Genomic DNA, 20,066 nt, shown 5'->3' with positions numbered 1-20,066 from the left:
CTGTGGAGTTCTGGAATTGGCCGTTGAGCATTGTCTGGGCTAGAGGGTTCAGATTCAGTTATAGTGTCTACTAGTCCAGAAATATGTCATAGGCTGTGGCTCAGTTTGTGTCATTAAAAAAAAAGTATAATTCCTATAAAACTTGCCCTTCCAGGTATGACATTGTGACAAGGTCCTCTGTCTTTTTGATGAGAACAGTATGTAAAATGAATCAGCCCTCTTGACATATCCTAGCCTTGCTGAGTTGATTAATTTTCTTCTCACATGTTGGCATGGCAAATTCTCACTAATTTGAATTCATTAAGAAAACTAGAGCTACCATTATATTATCTAAAGTAGCATAAAGGTTTACTTAGGAACCGTAATAGCCATATGTCAATGAAGGATCTTTGTCACAGATATTCTGTAGCTATGATTAAAAGTGGTGTGCAAAGGCTGCACACCACTGCTCTAAGCAGTGGGACCTGGCTTTGTATCCTCCTGACCTGTGTCTCTCATTCTGCCAAATCCAGGTGTTTGATTTAATTTTTTTTTCCTTTGGCTGAGATATTACTCTGAACACTTGATACACACAATACCATCATGTTGAGTTTTACTTTCCAAGTGAAAAAGTGTTAGAAACTGAAACAGATCTTTCCTAAGAATAGATCTTAGTTGACTAAATGGGCTAATAGGAGGGACACAGTGATGATGTCCTTTATTTTATTAATAAAGATGCGTTATTTTGCATTTTTGAATTTAATTGGTTTTCTTGGCTATATTATGAATAATTTTGAAAATGTATGTTTTTAGGTATGTTAGGTGGGAAACAGCCTTTGAGCCTTATCAGAAAGATAAAGAATTGCACTCACCTAGGTTGATTTGTGAAATGTAACAAAACCTTTCTCACTGTTTTAATTCTTGAAGTGACGTGGTTAAGTTGAGGTTTGAATTAATTTTATGTATTGCAGGTATATTTTATTTATGTATTGCTATGTTCTTTCTTGTATCCCTGTTACAAGTTGTAATGAAAAAGGAATGGAGAGAAAAGATTTCTCTAACCTCAAAACATCTTCTGGAGCAGTATCTACCTGAAACTGTTGCTACTCATCTGCTATATTAATTTAATAGTTGGCCCCCTCTCTCTCTTGTCTTTAAAATGAAACCATTTTGTGGCATATACATAAAGACATAAAGATAATGTCATAAGTCCTCCCAGTAAGTTAATGCTTCTAAGTGGTTTTTCCCCAAGGAGTCTTGTTTTCCTAGTGAGGCTTAAAAAACTCAGCTTTCTCTAAGTCACACATAGTTATGGATTCAGTAGGGGAACATATACAACCAGATTTTCTAGTACACATAAATGGACCATACACAGATATAGTTTGCAACTCTGAATATGAATTAGGTTATATTACTGATAATATTTATGTTAGTAAATTGGTCCTGGTGATCAAGCAACTTATTTTCATAGTTTAACCATGCTGCTTGCCCATGTCTATGAGAGAGATAATGCATATATAACTTTTTCTTCTTAAATTCTTTTGGAAAACCATCTATCCAGAATATCAAAAAATATGATTGGAATATTATGAATAGCCAAATATTGGGTTCTTAAAGAAAATACATAAATATTGTTTTCAATTTTTTTCTGTTTAAATTATTGTTTAAATTATTCTATTTATCTAGCTATGTATTAAAAAGTGGCAGACATGATTGGAAGGAAACTAGGTAAAAGTCATCAGGCAGCTTCACTTTGCCCAAAGTGATTGGTTGTTAAACTCCAAGAAGACCTGTCAGTCTACAGAGATGAAAGTTGGAGTAAACCTTGGTTTGTTCTTCAGCTGGTTCACAGGGCTTTGTTAAGATAGTAGTTACTTTTTCCCAGCTCTTTTTCAGCTGACACTAAGCATTGGCCCCTGTCCTCTTCCCCCAAGCCTGGGAAGACTGTTATATGAGGGTCTCTTTAACTTATACTATAAATCAGTTGTATCTGCCAAGAACATTGCCATGTTTAAAGTTTTTTAGGAATAATGAAAAACATTAACGTTTGGTTTACTACTGCCTGGGATACAAGGGAATTAATCTCTTTGCCATTGTCTGGGAGCCACACCTATAGAGTTCCACTGGAAGGCAGTTCTATCCCAGATAGATGTGTACAATCTGGGATTTTGTTAATGGCCATGTGGTCCTGAAAAAGGTGACATGGATAACTACACTTGTTTAGTTGACATGGAACAGTGCAAAGTAATTGCTTGTGTGCTATTTGTCACACCTGGTCATATTTATTGGAGTGATGTGTGTGTGTGTGTGCTTGTGTGCTATTTGTCACACCTGGTCATATTTATCGGAGTAGTGTGTGTGTGTGTGTGTGTGTGTGTGTGTGTGTGTGTGTGTGTGTGTGTGTGTACTAGGGCTTGAACTCAGAGCCTTGAGTACTTGTTTGGCTTTTTCTGCCCAAGGGCTGGGCACTCTACCATTTGAGTCACACCTCTACTTCAGGTTTTTTGCTGGTTTATTGGAGATAAGAATCTCTTGAATTTTTCTGCCCAAGCTGGCTTTGAATCATGATTTTCAGGCATAAGCCACAAGTGCCTGGCTAGTGTGCCTCTTTGAAATTCCCAGATTCAGGATGTTGTTCAGTTATCAGTGCTGGCTCCACTATAGCTCACCTGTAGTGCCACATATATCTTCAGATACAACTTTTCAGATCAGGATTCCAAAATAGGAACACAATTTGGAGATGATCCATGTTCAACTCCTTAAAATAATGGTATTTGTAGCACTTATTTGAAGCCACCATTTGTTTTCTCTGTTTAAGGCAGTTATGAATGTTAATCTTCCCTGACTGGTTAGCCAGACATATTACCAGACTGCTTTTGGGGGGACTTGACAACTTGGGGGTGTTCAAATGCTCCTCTTGAGTATCAGTCTTGGTTTCCTTGGAGAGAAAGCATTCTTTTAGTTCAATAACTTGAATATTCTCCTCATTTTCCATTACTTTCACTTATCCTCTGAAGAGATCCTATGTCCCAGGTGACCTTTGATTTGTCTGACTTTGTACTAATTATGGTTGAGGCCTAGGTAGCAGAGGGAAAGCATTCTTCCTTTGATGGGTAGGGTCTAAATCTCTGGAACCAAACTGCTCTGTTTCAAAGCTGGTCCCACCATTCATGACTATGGGGCCTTGAGGCAATCTCATTTCTAAATATCTTTTAAAATAAAGTGATACCGCTATTTGCTTTCTAAGATTGTTATGAGGATTGCATGATGAGGAGTGCTGAGGGACAATACCTGAAACATACTAAGGGCTCCATCAGTGATAGCACTTGTTAATATTATGAGCTTTTTCATAACTCTCATTAGTGATGAGTATGCATTGGTATAAGGACTCTGAATGCAGGCATAGTCCTATGAGAAGCAGCTCTGAGGAAGAGCTGTGGTGATCATTCATCCACACAGGCTGATCTCCTGTTCCCCTAAACTGCCTCCTCATAGAGAGAGATGCATGCACACTGGGGAAGAGCCATCATCAGAGCCCACACATCTTGCTCCCAAAGGCTTATCTGCCTCTGCCCTGGGAACAGAGATCCAGACCTTCAGGGCAGGCATTTGTCTTTGTTTCCATCATTATTTCCTTCATCCTATCTGCTGTGGGTGCCCTCTGCTGGTCCAGTTTAGCATGTACGCAAATCAGTGGAATAAGCTTTTAAAAACTCAGGCATGTTTTCATAAAAACACATTTGAAAACTTTTTGTATGTGAATGATACAAATCAGGTCTATATTACTGTTCATATTATTAATTGATATGTTTTCAGATTTGAAAGTTTTTTTTGTTTGGTTTGATTTCAGTTGAGGTCTGGGAAACACAATATACTCATTACCTCACTCATGTAATTGTAATCCCTCTGTATACCACCATTATAACAATAAAGTAAATAATACTTTTTTTAAAAAAAGAAACTTATAGTTAGAAATTTTTCAAAGTAAGGTCATTGTATATCTTAAAGTCTTAATTTAACAGACTAAGGTAATGTCAATTGATGTGAGTCTTAAGAGTCTCAAAGGATGATAAACCCCTGGGAAATTGTTACGTTGAGGGTTTAATACATGCCAGATTAATAAATCTGAGGAAAGTGTACCTCAGATTTATTGAGTGGCCTATTATTTATTTGGAGTTGATCAAATGTGGTGCAAAGTCCCTACCAGTGCACATTAAAATAATAATTCTGTCCTAATGTGGTGGTGTATTCCTATAATCTCAGTGCTTGAGAAGCTTGGGAGGCTGAGGCAGGAGGATTGTAAGCTAGAGACCAGTCTGAGCTACATGGCAAGACCTTGTCTCAACTCCCTGTAATAGTAGTAGTAGTAGTAATAGTAGTACTAGTAGTAGTAATAATAATAATAATAACCACAGCGGCACTAATTATCCTGCTTCTTTGTGTTTTCCTTCTTCCCATTCCTTTCTCTCTCCCCCCTTTCTTTTCTCCTCTTTGTTACTAGGATCAAACAGTATAAATCGGATAACTGTAAATCTGGAAAATGGAGAGAATGAAGGAACAACTAAAATTATCGCGCCTTCACCAGTGAAAAGGTCAGTATAGCTAACCTAAGGCATATACAACTAACTGCATGCTGCCATACAGCTATATCTCTGTTTGTGAGGTTAAGAATCCTTTCTACTTTGAGAGTCAACAAATACTTTTGACCTGGGGGTTCCATCAGGAGCTTACCCCTTTTGGCAAAGAACGCACTCTAGCTGTCAAAGTATGGTAAACTCAGAGACCATCTGTAGTCTGAATTATTAGTAGCAAAGTGAAAATTCCATGTGATTTTCAAAATGGCATGACATAGTGGATTATCTTGGAGTCAACTCATGAAGTAAAGTAGATGATATTTATGTTTAATGCACTTGGTTCATTACAGTGGTGCACTGAACTATGGCCCCAGAGAGAGGGTTTATGGCATTTAGAGGCATCTGAGCCTCAGAACTAAGGGATTATGTTTGTAATGTATGAAGAGTTGTCGTGGTCCTTTCCATCAGTTTCCCAGCTATAACTTCCATGGAAAAACTTTCCCTTAATATATTACATGAATTGCTCCCCTGAAAGATCAGCCTTGTTCTCGGTTAAGACACTGTCAGAGTCATTTTCCCCCCATCTCCAATTACGTTCACGAAACGGCATTATAGATGTATAATGAGCTGCTTTCATGAGCTCGCCCTTCTCTGTAGAGGTTGCCTCACAGCCATCATGAAGAAGTCCAAGCAATCAGAAATATGTGATCTGTGAAGACCTCTTAGATCATCTGCTGGAGCTTTTGTTAATAAATAATGGTGCCTTCATTCAGCTGGACTGGAGCTACTTTCACAACTATAGTTTAAAATTCCTCCACAAGATAATTTTATGAAGCATGGATTCTCAGAATTGCAATGTTTTTCCTAAGTTTTTGCCTACAATTTCTTGTCTAGGAGATTCTCTTTATAGATTATCTTTTGGGGACCACAGACAGCTTCTTTGTATTTGATGATACTTTGATTTATCGGTGGGTCTCACAGTTGTGGTAGAGGCAGCTTTATCTGCATGTACAGGGGATGCTTATAGTATATCCAACATAAGAAGGGTCATCTTCCAGGAAATTCAGCCTCATACAATATGAAGAAGGAGTTCACTTTACTTTGTGACTTCCTGCCATGGACACTGAAGGGCCGCCAAATTCCCACACAGGCTCCAGAGAAGAAATAGCTTAGGGAGAGAATGCAATTAACGTTCCACCAGGTTTTCATTATTCTTTAACTTCCATTTACTCCCAGTTCACTTTTCATCTTCCTGTTTCTTTTTTCAGTCTCCCTTTTTCTGCTCTTTTGATTTATGAAATACATACGCTATGGACTGTTGTATTAAATCGCAACTATGTTTATTACTCCCCACCCCCATTTCCAAAGTAGGGAATTTGATCTTTAGAAGTTTCCTTAACCTTTATAATGATAGTACATTTTTATATATAAAACATATCCACTGGACACATTTCTATAAGTTTATATGCATATGTTAATTCCTCTGTGTCTGTGTGTCTGGTGTTTCTAATATGCTGGGATACAAGTTCATTTCTTTATATTGTTCTTTGTTTTTGAAATGACCTTGTTACTTTCCCTTTCTCCACTTTGTTGACTGTTATTAAGCACCACTGCAGCTATGTTCTAGGACAGATATATAGAGAATCCTTCAGAAAGCCAGAGAAAAGGTAATTAGGAAAAGTAATTTTTCTGCAGCTAAGATTTCCTGAAGAAGTGAGAAGTGACACACCTCCCCCACCTCCATCCTGAGTCTGTTCTTCTGTCCCCCTATGTGTTTCTAAAACAATTTGTAGGGATTAAATAACAACTCAGTTATATTTACATTCTTGGGACAGAAAGATGATACTAGGTCAGGAAATAGCATTTGAAAGTCATTCTGATCCAGGAGGATGAAGCCAAGGTGGAGCGGAAGCTAGGAAAAGGTCAGTTTGGGTAGTCTGAACCTGCCCAGAGCTGACCAAGTTCCACTGGTTCAGACCCAAGTCTAGAGCAGAGAGTCTGGAACCACTGTTGTAAAAAGCAGCCAGGCTTCCTTCGTACTCTGCTACTTTTCTTGGCTCACCAGTTGCTTTTGCTTCTTATCCTGAGGTGAACTGTTTTGAAAGCTTTTTAACAATTGATGGACCTGCCATCTGTTGACTTAAAGCAATAGAGCTACCAGGAAGAGAACCAAAAGAACTTGCTGGCGAAATATATTTTTTAAGTAGCCAGTTCTTGTTCCTTTTTTTGTTTTTGGATGAGTCACAGATATAAACAAGTAAATAAACATGTATGTATACATCTTAACATGTATGAAAGAAATTTACTATAGAGATCAATACACGGGTTAATGTCTGTTATTTTCTGGTTAACTTGCTTTCATTCTTTTTATTTCTTTTTCTTTATTAAAGCTTTAAGAAAGCAAAGAATGAGAACAGCCCTGATACCCAAAGACGAAAATCTCATGCCCCGTGGGAAGAAAATGGCCCCCAGAGGTAAAGGGACTCATTGTCTTTAGAAAGGAGAATAAGAACAAAGAGTTAGCCGTTACAGCTCACTGAATACAGCAATTTTACTGTGATGTGGCTGGTAACAGCTAGTACTGGGCAAGGCATATTCCTAAACCGGCTTGACTGGGGGCAGATTTCAAGGTGGAAATCAATATTGGGTCTCTTTTCTTTCTTTTGTGTTTTGTTTTGCTTGGTTTATTTTGGTGATACTGGGGATTGAGCTCAGGGACTCACATTTGCTAGGCAGGTACTTGAGACTGACTGGGCCACACCTGTCACCCCTTTTTGCCCTGGTTATTTTTGAGGTAAGGTCATTTGATGCCTGGGCTATCCTGGACTGTGATCCTGCTACCTGTGCCTCTCCATCTTTCTGCGGGTGACATCGGCACCACTGTGTCCAGCCGTCTATCTACTTTCTCTGTAGCCTGGATGACAGATGTGTGCCACCCTTCCCAGCAATCTGTTGTGAACTTTTTTTTTTTTTTTTGCCAGTAATGGGGTCTGAACTCTGGGCCTGGGCACTGTCCCTTAGCTCTTCAGTTCAAGGCTAGCACTCTACCACTAGCGCTACAGTGCCACTTCCAGCTTTTGTCTGCTTATGTGGTGCTGAGGAATCGAACCCAGCACCTTATGCATGCGAGGCATGAACTTTTATACACAGTCTAGTCTTGAACCATGACCTACCCCCCAAGTCTCTGTTTCCCAAATAGCTAGGATTACAGGCTTGAGATACTGTGCACAGCTAATAATATGGTTTTTTTTTTTTTGTTTGGTTTTGTTTCTTTTTTGTTGGTAGTAGAGCTTGAATTCAGGACTTAGGTACTGTCCCTGAGCTTTTTGTGCTCAGGGCTAGCACTCTGCCACTTTGAGCCAAAGTTCAAAGAGATAAGAGTTTCACAGACTTTCCTGCCCAGGCTGGATTTGAACTGTGATCCTTAGATCTCAGCCTCCTGAGTAATTTATTGTTTTAAACATGCAATGTTTTCCTTGCAAGGTCATAGTGATAGACATAGAGTGAAGTAATATCTTTCTGCACGGTCCAAATGACATATTCATGATAATTTCTGCTATCTCATAGTTCCTGTCAACTTCCAAGTTGACATGTCAACCGTTGCTCTTTTCCTCCAGTGGACTCTACAATTCTCCCAGTGACCGCACTAAATCACCAAAGTTCCCCTGTACTCGTCGCCGAAACCCCTCCTGTGGAAGTGACAATGACTCTGTGCAGCCAATGAGGCGACGGTAAGAGGAGCACAGCTCTGGTTCCAGGTTCTGATGGAAGCGTTGATCCCCAAACATGCTTTTACCAGAGGAAGGTCTTGTAATGCCATTGCTGTTGACTCCTTGAGAAAACTGGAGATGATTAATTTTAAGATAAAGTAAACTAGGGATCCGGAGACATTTATCTGCAACCGCCAGATCTTTAAATAATAATGTCATAAAATAGCATGAAGAATTTACTTTGTGTAAATTCTTTAATTAATTTGTGTAATTTACTTTAATTAATAGATTTTAAGAATGCTATATATATTTTATGCTGACAATATGGCATGCATGTTACATAGTATAAATAATATATAAATGTGTTAAATATTTATACCCAGGAAGAGAATACAACATTTAAATATAAGTGTTCTATGCTGGGTCTGAGTACCCTGACCTCTGCAGAGGTTGTTATGTAAACATAAACATAACTTTTTTTTTAGTGCTGATCCTGGGGCTTGAACTCAGGACATTGGCATTATCCCTGATCTTTTCTTTGTTCAAGGCTAACACGCTACCCCTTGAGCCACAGTTTCACTTCTTGCATTTTAGTGGTTAATTGGAGATAAGAGACTTTCCTGCAGAGCTGGGTTTGAGCCACAATTCTCAGATCTCAGCTTCTTGAGTAGTTAGGATTATACATTTGAGCCTTCAGTGCCTGGCTGGAAGCCCCTTTTAGAGCTGTGAAAATGAGTCATAATCTCATATAAAGCAGGTCAGAATGTTTCTGTCATTTTATTTGTGCCTGTATGCTTAACCTTAAAATAAAAAGCCTATACTTAGAGGTTTTGGGTGCTGCAATGCAGAAATATGACAGGTGACAGATGAAGGGAGACCTGTAAGTGAAATTCCCTTTACACCAACTGATCAAGACCTAGTCTTACTGTGGCTACTCACATAATTAGCGTTTTATAAGTGATGAGTTTAAGCCACAGTGTCATAGAGCCATCAAGATTCTGTAGATAACATTGTGGCTTTGTAAACAAAGCCTCCTGTGCTCCTGTGCTCACTCACTTGTAGATCCTTCCCTACTGGATGCCTTTTACTTCGGTCTGTTTCCTAGAGTCTTGCTCCTCAGCTTTCTCAACTTGAATTCAACTGAAATCCTCTGATGGTTAAGAAGAATCTACATCACCTTCCCAAGAAGGTCTGAGAAAGGAGAGCTAGATCAGGACCAACAGTGCTTAGAGAACAATGAAGTAATAGCATTTGTTTGGTGCTTGCTGAGCTCTGAGTACTGTGCAAAGTGTTCACTGTCTAGCATCTGATTTGGTCCTGTCGGTAAGCTCTGGCAACTGATATTTGATGAAGTTATAGGAGTCTCTAACACAGATTGTGCAGGCAGTTGCCACACTGGCGTATGAAGGAGTCAAGGCACAGAGAGTAAAGAATAATATAACCTGGAGAGCTGGCCAGTTAGTTCCCTTGGATGGAGGACTAGAGAAGAGAAGACCAGAGATCAGAAGCTACTTTTTCTTTGAGCTGGCTCTGCTGAGCCTGTGCTTCAGCTAGCATTGCATGGGGACCATAATGATGCTAGCACAGATTCTGAGCAGGGGCTCCTCTTGCTGCCTCTGGCGGAGATAGCAGCACCATGGTTAGAGCCACTGAGACTCCATTCTTGGGAGCTGATGCCGTAGTTGTCCAGAGCATAATTGCTTGCCCTTTTCTCTCACCCTCAAGGGTTATGTGACCGCTTCTAACAAGAATGCAGCTGGCAAGGAAATCTAGGAGAAAATAATTTTTAGGCTTCTAGTTGCAACAATGAAGAAGAGGATATTAATGAGTTAGTATGGGACTGGCTTCCCATGAAAACTCCTTAGTCATTTATAGATAAGAAAACAGGCTGAGAGAGAGATGATAGCCACGTGTTCTTTGGGATACACCTAGGATTCAAATCCAAGCCTATAGATCTGAAAAAACAAGGAAAATAAGCCCTAATTTAAATAAGGCTCTTCTTTTACTGAGCGCTCTCCTGGGAAAGCCAAGGATTCATTCAACTGTGGTGACACCCAAGACAAAGCAGCATCACTGTGAAATGCTGGAAAGAACAGCATGCCTCTGTATATTTGTGTATGTGTATGTCTGCATGTAATTGTATGTGTGTGTCTGCATTGAAGAGGTATAAGTAGTGATGGTGACATATATTAAGGACAACACATTATTATTAAGGATTGAACATTATTATTGTTAGATGAATAGATTGTTGGAGGGATGGATAGATCCTTAATCACTAGTGTAACTCGTTAGTCCTCCCTAAATAAAATTATGACATCTGTTCAGCAGATAATCATTTTTATTTTAATACATTTGAAATTTGAATCCATCAATCTGTGCTAAAACATATCAAAATTTACTTTTCCCCCTAAATTTATTGCTTAAGACTGTTTGGAACATTATACATGCCAAAATCAGGGCTAAATCACATCTATACTGACATGCATTTTCGCCTGGTATCCTGTGAAACACTGAGAAGTCGTTTGTGAAGAGTGGATACAGTGCCTTTAAGGGCTCAGTTCAAGGGAAGAGTGCTTTAATTTACCGTGAAGAGTCTTTTCTGCCTGAGTGGCCCTACAGCCTCTGTCCGCTCTCCAGGTCATTTAAAGGTCTCTTGTTGGGCACATTCATTTCGAGGAAACCAGCCATTGCTGTATGTTGGAATAGAAATCTAAAGTGCATTATTCTCCATTTCTTTCCACTGTAAATGTCCTATAAATGTCCGTGTCCTTGTCATCTTCTTTCATCTTCACACACATTTGCTTTGCCCATGGGCACAAATCCCTACGTTGCTGGATTAACTCTGACATTTAAAACAGAGATTTGTCATCCGTGTGGAAGAATCTCAAGGACTTAACATTTAACTTAACATTTAATAATGGGAAGTTGTGTTTTGCTTTGGATGCCAGGATGAACACGTTTTGGAAAGGTATTACAACTTCTTGCTTTGTAGTTGTTGTTGATGAGATGGATGTAAGTTATCTAATCCCGGCTGTGTCTACAACAGTGGTCCTTAACCTTTTGAGAGTTGGCACCCTCTGAGAATCTGATAAGATGTCGGGTTCAGTCTCTAGAGGAAAAGATATATATTTAAATATGCATAAATATTGACATATAATTTTCAGTGTTTATTAAACTTTTGAAAGCGGCTTGTTTAGACATTTCTATTCCAGAAAAAGAAAACCAATGTACTTTCTGGAAGTGCAATGTGTCTGTACCCCTCATCTTCTCTGTCTTTTAATCTCAAAGATTTATTGAGTATCTTTCTGTGTGTCAGATGGGGTGAAAAAGAAAAACACTAGACAAAGTTCCTGTCCTGTAGACGCTTACAGGCTGTTAAGGGAAAAATACATAAAACACACAAATATATGCACAGTCTTGTCTTTGGTGTTATATGAAAGTGAGTTATATGTTGCTTGGAGGAATTGACAAAAACCTCTCTATTGAAACCTAGTGTGCATGCACAAAAGTATACATATTATAAGAGCCTGCTGGATTTACGTATTGAAGTCCTGTACAACCAGTACCATTAGAGGAAGTTTGCTAATTGCTTAATGAAGTGGGCCAGCAAAGGTTTCCTGAGATGAGTCAGTGAGCTGGGATAAAGAAGGTGCTAGGAGAGAACAGGGAACATCTTTGAAAAGGTGGGAGGATGGGGGAGTAAAAAAAAGGCCAGTTGTTCTCAACCTTTGAGAGTTGAGAAATGAGCTCAAATAAAAAGGTACGACAGACTTTAAAGCCCACTTGGGCCTTGTTTAGGAATTTGGTTCTTAAACCAATAGTTTTTACAAGGAAATAAAATATGATTGCATTTGTGTTCATAGCAATGGCCTTTATTATACTGTGGAAGAAATGGCATTAGAGCTTGACATGGTAGTACAAACCTGTAATTTAAGCTAAGCCAGATCATGTGTTTGAGGTTATCCTGGTTATAATAAGACCCTCTCTCTAAAAAAACAAAAATCAAACAAATGGCAACTACCCCTTCCCTTAAAAAAACACAGAAAATAAGATAGAGAAGGAGGGCTTGGACAAGATAGTGATGTAGGGACATAAGAAAACAAATGGTTTGAGAGCCTTTAGGAAGAGAAATCAATATATAGGACCCAAACCATAGCATCAGTATGAGGGATGGAGACTAGGCAATTATAAAAAATGAATCCAAGACACTGTAATTTCAGGAATTCAGGTGCAATGCATAAAAATAAAATCACTAGAACATTGCAGGCTTGAAAGGGACAATTGGGAATTTAGTGTCTGATCTGTCAGATTTGCAGTATTGCTGAGAAGTCTTAAGTACAAGATTTTCATGGGTTGTTGGATTATAAATTCAGAGCTAGATTAACTGTGGACTGAAATATCAATCATCAATATCAATTAACACTAAAGATATTAATTTAGACATGTAATCGAGATGAAGCTTTAGACAGATGATGTAAAGACAAAGCCAATGGCAGAGCTGTAAGAAACGCCATCATTTTGTTGCTTCACTGAACAGGATTGGCTGGTAAAGGAGGAAGCAAAGACATTGTAGCCATAGGGGGGGGAAAAAACCTACTCTTCAAATGTGCTCTCCAAATGGATCCTTCCTCTCTGCTTCTTTCTTATTGAAATTTTGTTTTTGATTCCTCCTTCCTCACTCCCAGAATGCTAGAAGCCAGACTTTTATCTCATCTACTACGCATGAGACTAAAAAAAAATCCTTCTGTAGGATGGGCAGGTATAAGAGAAAAAAAACCTACAGAAAGTAATTTTCAAAGAATCTTCTCACAAGGGGCTGAGACTACCCCCAAAGAACAGTGGAGCTATCACTCAGCATGCTCTGCCCCACATAACAGGTCCCAGTCTCTTTAGTGTCTAGAGCTGAAGAGAGCCATGAAAGTCTGCACTCTAGTGTAGCTTCTGTCTTGAAAGACAGACACTGAAACAAACAAATGAGGTTCAGGGACGGGGAAGAATCTCACAGGAAGCAGAGAAAATAAAATACACACACAAAATTGCTAGCAAGGATTATCTGTAGAAAAATGAAAAATAATGTCAGTGAATTTCTATAAGAAGGTAAGAGTCAGTGAATATTAGTTCTTAGACTTTATAGTAGTGTGACTGAACTTAAGATGAAGTTAAGGAAATCTTCCTAGAAGAATAGAAACAAAGACTTTATAGCAGTATGACTGAACTTAAGATGAAGTTAAGGAAATCTTCCTAGGAGAACAGAAACAATTTTGTTTGGTGATAAGAGTTTAATAAAATTATTGAACCTATATATCAAAAAATTGAATTAATGGAATTTCCGATAAAAAATAAGGAGCATATAGAGCAAGAGAATATTAAGTAGAAAATATAGGAAAATGAACATTCAGTAAATATCCCATAACTGAAGGACATGACTTTTAGACATAAAACAACTCTCAGAGAATTTGGCACAATAGATTGAAAAATGAGGTTCATACCAAGATCTACTATCGTTAAGTTTCAAAATGCAGATTAAGTGACAATTTAAAGAGCTGGAGAAGAGAAGAAGAGATGGGAGAGGGAAAAATCCATGCACAAGTATTCATGACAAGTCAGAATGACATTGGGCTGCATAACAGCTAGCTCTGTGATAATAAAACACATCAAAGGCAAGGAAGATGCTTCCTTCAAAATTCTGAAAGATTATTATCAGTCTTTGATTCTATGCCCAGATAAATTGTGATTGCATGTGTAGAATAAAACATTTACAGAAATACAAGGTTTCCAAAATATATCTACCATTGCAAAATCTCAGTTGTCAAACTTGAAGACTTGACCCATTAAAATCAAGACAAAAGCCAGGTGTGGTGGCCCATGCTTGAAATCCTAGCTAGCTACTTGAGAGAGAGTGAGGTCAGGATATTGAGGAGTCCAGGCAATACATGCACGAAAGACCACTTCTCAAACCATAGCTGGGATGGTGAGTCCCTGCCATAGTAGCTATGTGGGAAGGACTGAGATCTGGAGAAAACTGGTTCCAGGCCAGCCTGGGCAAAAGAAAAAAAAGTTTGAGAGACTACTTTTTTTTTCTTTTTTCTTTTCCTTTTTTTTTTTAGGGTGCCAGTCCTGGGGTTTGAACTCAGGGCTTGAGCGCTGTCGCTGGGCTTTTATGATGAAGGCTAGTACTCTACCACTTGAGCTCCACTTTTAGCTGGTTAATTGGGGATAAGAGTCTCATGGACTTTGCCATCCCAACTGGCTTTGAACCCTGATCCTCAGATTTCAGCTTCCTGAGTCTGGATTACTAGGATTACATGAGGTAGTCTGGATTACTAGGATTACATGAAGTAGCATGAGCCACCGATGCACATCGTAATGTCATTTAAATGGTGCAGCTAGGCTGTGGTTATAGCTCAGTGGCAAAGCACTTGCCTAGCATGCATGAGACCCCTACCACTACAAAAAAACCCATAAAACACACAAAAAAACACGTACAGTCAGATCCTGTGAAAGATGATTGATAACTAAGACCAGAAGTCTCAAAACTTGGAAATACAGGATCTATCATACAAAGAAAAGAATTCTCCAGATCATGGTGAAGGGAGTCTATCAAAAACATCAGTGTGCACTGGTGCTAAGGAACAGGCCCTCCAGTGTGAGCAGAAGAACAGAGGGTACAGGAGGAGGACGTGTGGAATTCGTGATTACCTGCGGGTCTGTTCAGTTTATATCAGGAGTTGGGCAACTCCCAAAGAGTGTAGATGAGGAATTACTGATAAGCAAAGGAAAACTAAGCAAGTGGTTTATCATAGAAAACTAGAAAATCAGCCTCCCTCAGAAAATTAAAATCCTATAATGGAACTACATTCCTAAAACACTATATAGATAATCCTTATAAGAGTACTCATATACTTGTATATATAGTAATGATTACCCAAAATTTTGATGTTAGGACAAGAACTACTTTCAATGTTGTGGTATTGGATACAAGTATATTGCAATAATAGGAGAATATAAGCAATGGTGATGGCATTATGAGCTATGCCTACCCTAGGGAGATTAGAATAATGGTGAGAAGGACAAGGTACAGGATGCTTAGACCTCAGGTTTTGGCTTTGAAAGAAAGGTGAGTCTCAGTAGAAGATTGGGGTATGTGGAGTGATTGGGGTATGTGGAGTAATCATAGATACGTACCTATTTAAATAAGATGGGGTGAGAATGTTAGCTGGTGCCAGGCACCAGTGGCTCACACATGTAATCCTAGCTACTCAGAGGCTGAGGATCACCGTTCAAAGCCAGCCCGGGCAGCAAAGTCTGTGAGACTTTTATCTCCAATAGACCACAAGAGTTAAACCAGAAGTGTCATTGTGGCTCAAGTGGTAGAGCGCTAGCCTTGAGCTGAAGAGCTGAGGGTCAGCGCCCAGGCCCAGAGTTCAAGGCCCATGACTGGAAAAAAAAAAAAAACTGGCAGTTTTTTAAAAGAGAATAGTTAATGAAAGTATTGAGAAAACTCAGGGATGGGTCTTGTACAACACAGGTGCAGGTCCTGCACCTGTCAGGATAGGTCTATAAATAACAGGGGGATGCTGGTAAATTGTTATTTTTGGTAGCAGGAAGATGAAAGAGTTCCGGCCCCTGGCTCCTTTGGAAGGAGAAAGCAAAGTCATATACTGGAGCAAAGGAACCTTAGCTGGAGAGATGCAAGTGGAAGCCTTAATCACTCTCTGCAGAGGCAGAGAAAAGTAATGAGAAGGCTAAGGTTCACAATGTGAACATTGAAGCATAACTGATATGCTCTTGTGTAGCTCTTCACAGCTATGCTCGGCCAGCTATTTGGGGCTGGCTCAGAACACCTGGAGAGTTGTATTTACCCATGTATGGTGTTTTGCCAAAAAAGATCGGATGAAATACAGAGACAAGACAAGGGTTAAGTATTGACACAGGTCATTGAAAAGACAGGCTAGAAAAATCTAAGCTGAGTGAGGAGGACAATGAAGAAAGGTAAAGAGCTGGAGAAAGGTGTAAAGTCAATAGGTAGTCCTGTTGGAGTTAAAAGCATAATGAGCCGGGCGCTGGTGGCTCACGCCTGTAATCCTAGCTACTCAGGAGACTGAGATCTGAGGATCGCGGTTCAAAGCCAGCCTGGGCAGGAAAGACCATGAGACTCCTATCTCCAATAAACCACCAGAAAACCGGAAGTGGCGCTGTAGCTCAAGTGGTAGAGCGCTCGCCTTGAGCTGAAGAGCTGAGGGACAGCGCCCAGGCCCAGAGTTCAAGCCCCACGACCGACAAAAAAAAAAAAGCATAATGAAATGAAAATAGTTGAATAAGCAGTCATAACATAGCTTCCATTGTTGAGTACTTGCAATGACTTCATCCTACTCTTCATTTTAGTTGTATTCATTCATTGGCTCTTCATAACAACCATTTATGGAAGGTTCTGTTAAAATGGAGGCACTAAGTAGAGAAATGAGTTAGCAGTGGAGGTGATGGGATTCACATTGAGTGTGTCTGGCTTCAGAACCTGTACTTGTAACAAGATGCCCCCACTGGAGCTGTTCAAGGCAAATAGAAAGGAGAGGAGGTTATGGTCAGAGAACAAAAATGTCTGGAGCTGGCTACAGACAGTAAAGTCCACAGTGTGACCATGATGATGTTGAGTTGTAATGGGAGAGGTTATCAGAGAAGAGATAAAAAGACTTGAAGACCAAGGTATGGGACAGGGCATCCAGTGGGGACTGTCAGTTAGAAATTTCCTTGGAGGACTGCAGACCAGGAAACTGCAGACCCCTGTCTCTGGACAAAAGGAAAATAACCGACATGTGTACAATTACTTACAGATGGTTAGCTGCCCCCTCCAATTTTCTGGCTTCGCCAGGCCAGTTGGTGGTTTGTTGTATTTCTGTTTGTACTGTTGAGCTTACATGCTTATATGTATGACTTAAATGTGTGCTCGGTGAACAGATACAGAACAGATTTTTTTTGAGACAGGATCTCACTATGAGGCCTGTTCTGGCCTTGAACTTGCTTTGTAGCCCAGTCTAGTCTCAAATTATAGATCCTCCTGCCTTTATCCCCAAGTACTAGAAGTATGTACTACCATACTCAGCTGGTGTACTTTCTTGATAGTATTCTTTTTTCTTTAATATTTTCTTTTGTTTTCCCTAGGAAAGCCCATAACAGTGGTGAAGACTCAGATCTAAAGCAGAGGAGGAGGTAAAACCAAACCAAAACAAAAAACTCAAAAGGGCAGCTAGCAAGATGAAGGAAGGACTAGCCATAGTCAGAGTTAAGGAAAGTGTGGGAATAGTTTTTTCTTTGATATGGTGGCTGCTTAAGAGATTATATTGTATGTTGTAAATATTTTTTTCCTAACTTAAAAAAAAACAGTTTTAGTTTCAATTAGTTCTCAGTTTTCCATTCGGTATCATCCTTGGACATTGAGTCATTTCTCTTTTTCTACTTAAAGCTGGCTCAGTTATTCATTATTGTATTATAAACCACTCCACAATTGGTGTTCTAAAGCAACAACAAATTTTTATATGTCAGTAGATGTGTTTATAAGCACATCTATATATTGTATAATTCTCTTGCTAGAACAGGCTCTTTTTTTTTGCAAACTTAGCATTGGATGGCAGAGGAGGCAGTGTGGTAGCTGGGGACCTTTTTCTCTCATGTTTCCCTCTTGGGGAATGTGGCTGGAGACTTGGCTGGACCTGTCTATAAGGTCTCTCCAAGTGGCTAGCCTAGTCTTCTTTTGATGGTGGTGGAGAGGAAGTAGCAGTGAGCAAGAGTGTTGTAGAACATTCCTGAAGCTGTCAGAGTGTCTTTCACAGCTTATTGGATTGGTAAAAGCAGGCACAGGACCATTGCAAATTCAAAGCAGAGGAAATAATCTCTCTGTGTAAGTGGTAGTGGGAAGAGGACTAATACTTTTCATCCATGTTTAGTCCACTTTTGGAGCTTATAGCTTTGCCATGTCTAAGTTTTGTTGGAAACGATTGTTCTCATGGTCCTTCTGGGAGTACAATTGCTTTAATATGTTTTTATCTTTCCTGCCCTTGTTATTTCCCTGAGCTGTAGACTTAGTCACATGTTTGAGTTCAGCAACAACTGACTGGGAGAGGGATAATGTAGTTCTTGTATATCTAGATTAGCAGTTTTATTACAAAAATCACTGCTAAAGAACCAAATGAATGTTTCTGAGATTTTTTTCTTTCTCATAAACATAGCCTCCCCCCCTTTTCTTTTCCCATTTTGCCTTCAGGTCGCGCTCGCGCTGTAACACAAGCAGTGGTAGTGAATCGGAAAATTCTAATAGAGAGCACCGGAAAAAGAGAAACAGGTAATATTTCTCAGGACTGACTCGAACTCTGAAATCAGGCTGCCACTTATCATAGAAACTGAGGTTCTCATCTGTGTCACAAAGGATTTTGACACTATTTTAAAGCACTGATATAGAGAATCTCAGCTCTTGACACTTTTTATGTTTATGATAAGATGGTTAAATAACTCATCAGTGAAGTTGTATTATCTATCTAGCTAGCTATTGTCTATTTTGCCAGAATGAAGACTTAAGGTTAGGACCTTTAGTTTTCTCTGCTTGCTTGGTCATTCATGGCTGGTTCTTTGTCATTTAAGCCAGGCCTCCAGCCTGGACTTTTGCTGGTTAAGGGTAGGTTTTTGTGGGCTTTTCTGCTTGCACTGGCTTAAACTTTGATCTATTGGATTGCAGCCTTCTGAAAGCGAGGTATAAGCCACTGGCACTTTCTTTTATTTTTGGTTTCTTTTTTTTTTTAAAGATGATCATTTAGATACAGTGTTTAGTGGATTTAATATTTAAAGTTGATAGATCTTTAGAGAAGTCCATTTATAGGAGATTTCTCCTTGAAGTCTTTTTTAATGTGACTTGCTGCATTTACTGTACCAAAAATAAGACTTATTGTCATATACAAATGCACACACACACATACATACACATACACATACACATATGTCTGTACATGCCTAATATGTGTTTACATTCACATCAGGCACTACAGATGAATACAGTTAGTTCACATTTTTAAGAAGTATGTGTGCCAGTCCTGGGGTCAGAACTCAGGATCTAGCCTCTGTCCCTGAGCTTGTTTGCTCAAGGCTAATGTTCTACCACTTGAGCCACAGCTCCTCGTCTGTTTTTTATTTGTTTTTTGGTGATTAATTGGAGATAAAAGTAGGCTTTTTTTTGCCCAGGTTAGCTTCAAATCTTGATCCTGAAATCTCAGCCTCTTGAGTAACTAGGATTACAGTTGTGAGCAAGTGATACTTGCTGTGGACTGCTGTGCTTTTTATTGTAAGAGTCTTTTTCTCTTCTGTAAAATGAGGAAGTTAGACTAGACTAGATAATCTCTGAGGCTCTTCTCTAGTCCTTGGAGCCCTTGTGTTTGGCACAGATTGAGTCACCTGCCCTCTCAGACTACAAAACCAGTGTAATTATAGCCCAGAGCTTTGTAAAAGTGGATTACTTTCTTTGGAACATTTTTCTATGTGCAACATTCCTCGGAGCTGGAATTACACAGGTGGATGTAAGAGTTTACTGTGTTATTAGACTTTTTTCAAGGAAACAACTTCAGTTTCTTTATCTGTGAAAACCCAATTATGGAAGACAATTCTCCCCTAGGTGTTCTCTTCTCTGAGATTCTGTATTTTAGTACTTCTGTTCAAATAACAGAAAAAAACATACTTTTTAAAAACATGTTCATTGATCAAGCCATAATTTTAACAAATGTATTTGTTTTGCTTAGATATCCTAAATTGTGCTCATGGGTGT

The 20,066-nt window shown here is 39.2% G+C and overlaps 1 protein-coding gene across 3 annotated transcripts in view; it reads left to right on the top strand.

The window, feature by feature from the left end:
- Positions 1–20,066, top strand: part of Epb41l4a (erythrocyte membrane protein band 4.1 like 4A) — a 238,135-nt gene that overhangs the window by 191,097 nt on the left and 26,972 nt on the right. Inside the window, exons 13-17 of one of the 3 annotated variants that reach the window (XM_042692094.1) lie at positions 4,481–4,571; positions 6,944–7,027; positions 8,171–8,284; positions 17,423–17,470; positions 18,522–18,599. In XM_042692094.1, coding sequence (XP_042548028.1) covers positions 4,481–4,571; positions 6,944–7,027; positions 8,171–8,284; positions 17,423–17,470; positions 18,522–18,599 — 415 coding nt within the window. The remainder of the gene's footprint in view (positions 1–4,480; positions 4,572–6,943; positions 7,028–8,170; positions 8,285–17,422; positions 17,471–18,521; positions 18,600–20,066) is intronic. The other 2 variants (XM_042692096.1, XM_042692095.1) reach the window with 2 other exon arrangements.

This window comes from Dipodomys spectabilis, unplaced genomic scaffold (assembly GCF_019054845.1).
Source record: "Dipodomys spectabilis isolate Male_0828 unplaced genomic scaffold, ASM1905484v1 ptg000147l, whole genome shotgun sequence".
NCBI classification, from domain to species: domain Eukaryota; kingdom Metazoa; phylum Chordata; class Mammalia; order Rodentia; family Heteromyidae; genus Dipodomys; species Dipodomys spectabilis.
The sequence above is the reverse complement of the archived record's forward strand: the minus strand, read 5'-3'. Positions and strand labels throughout refer to the sequence as shown.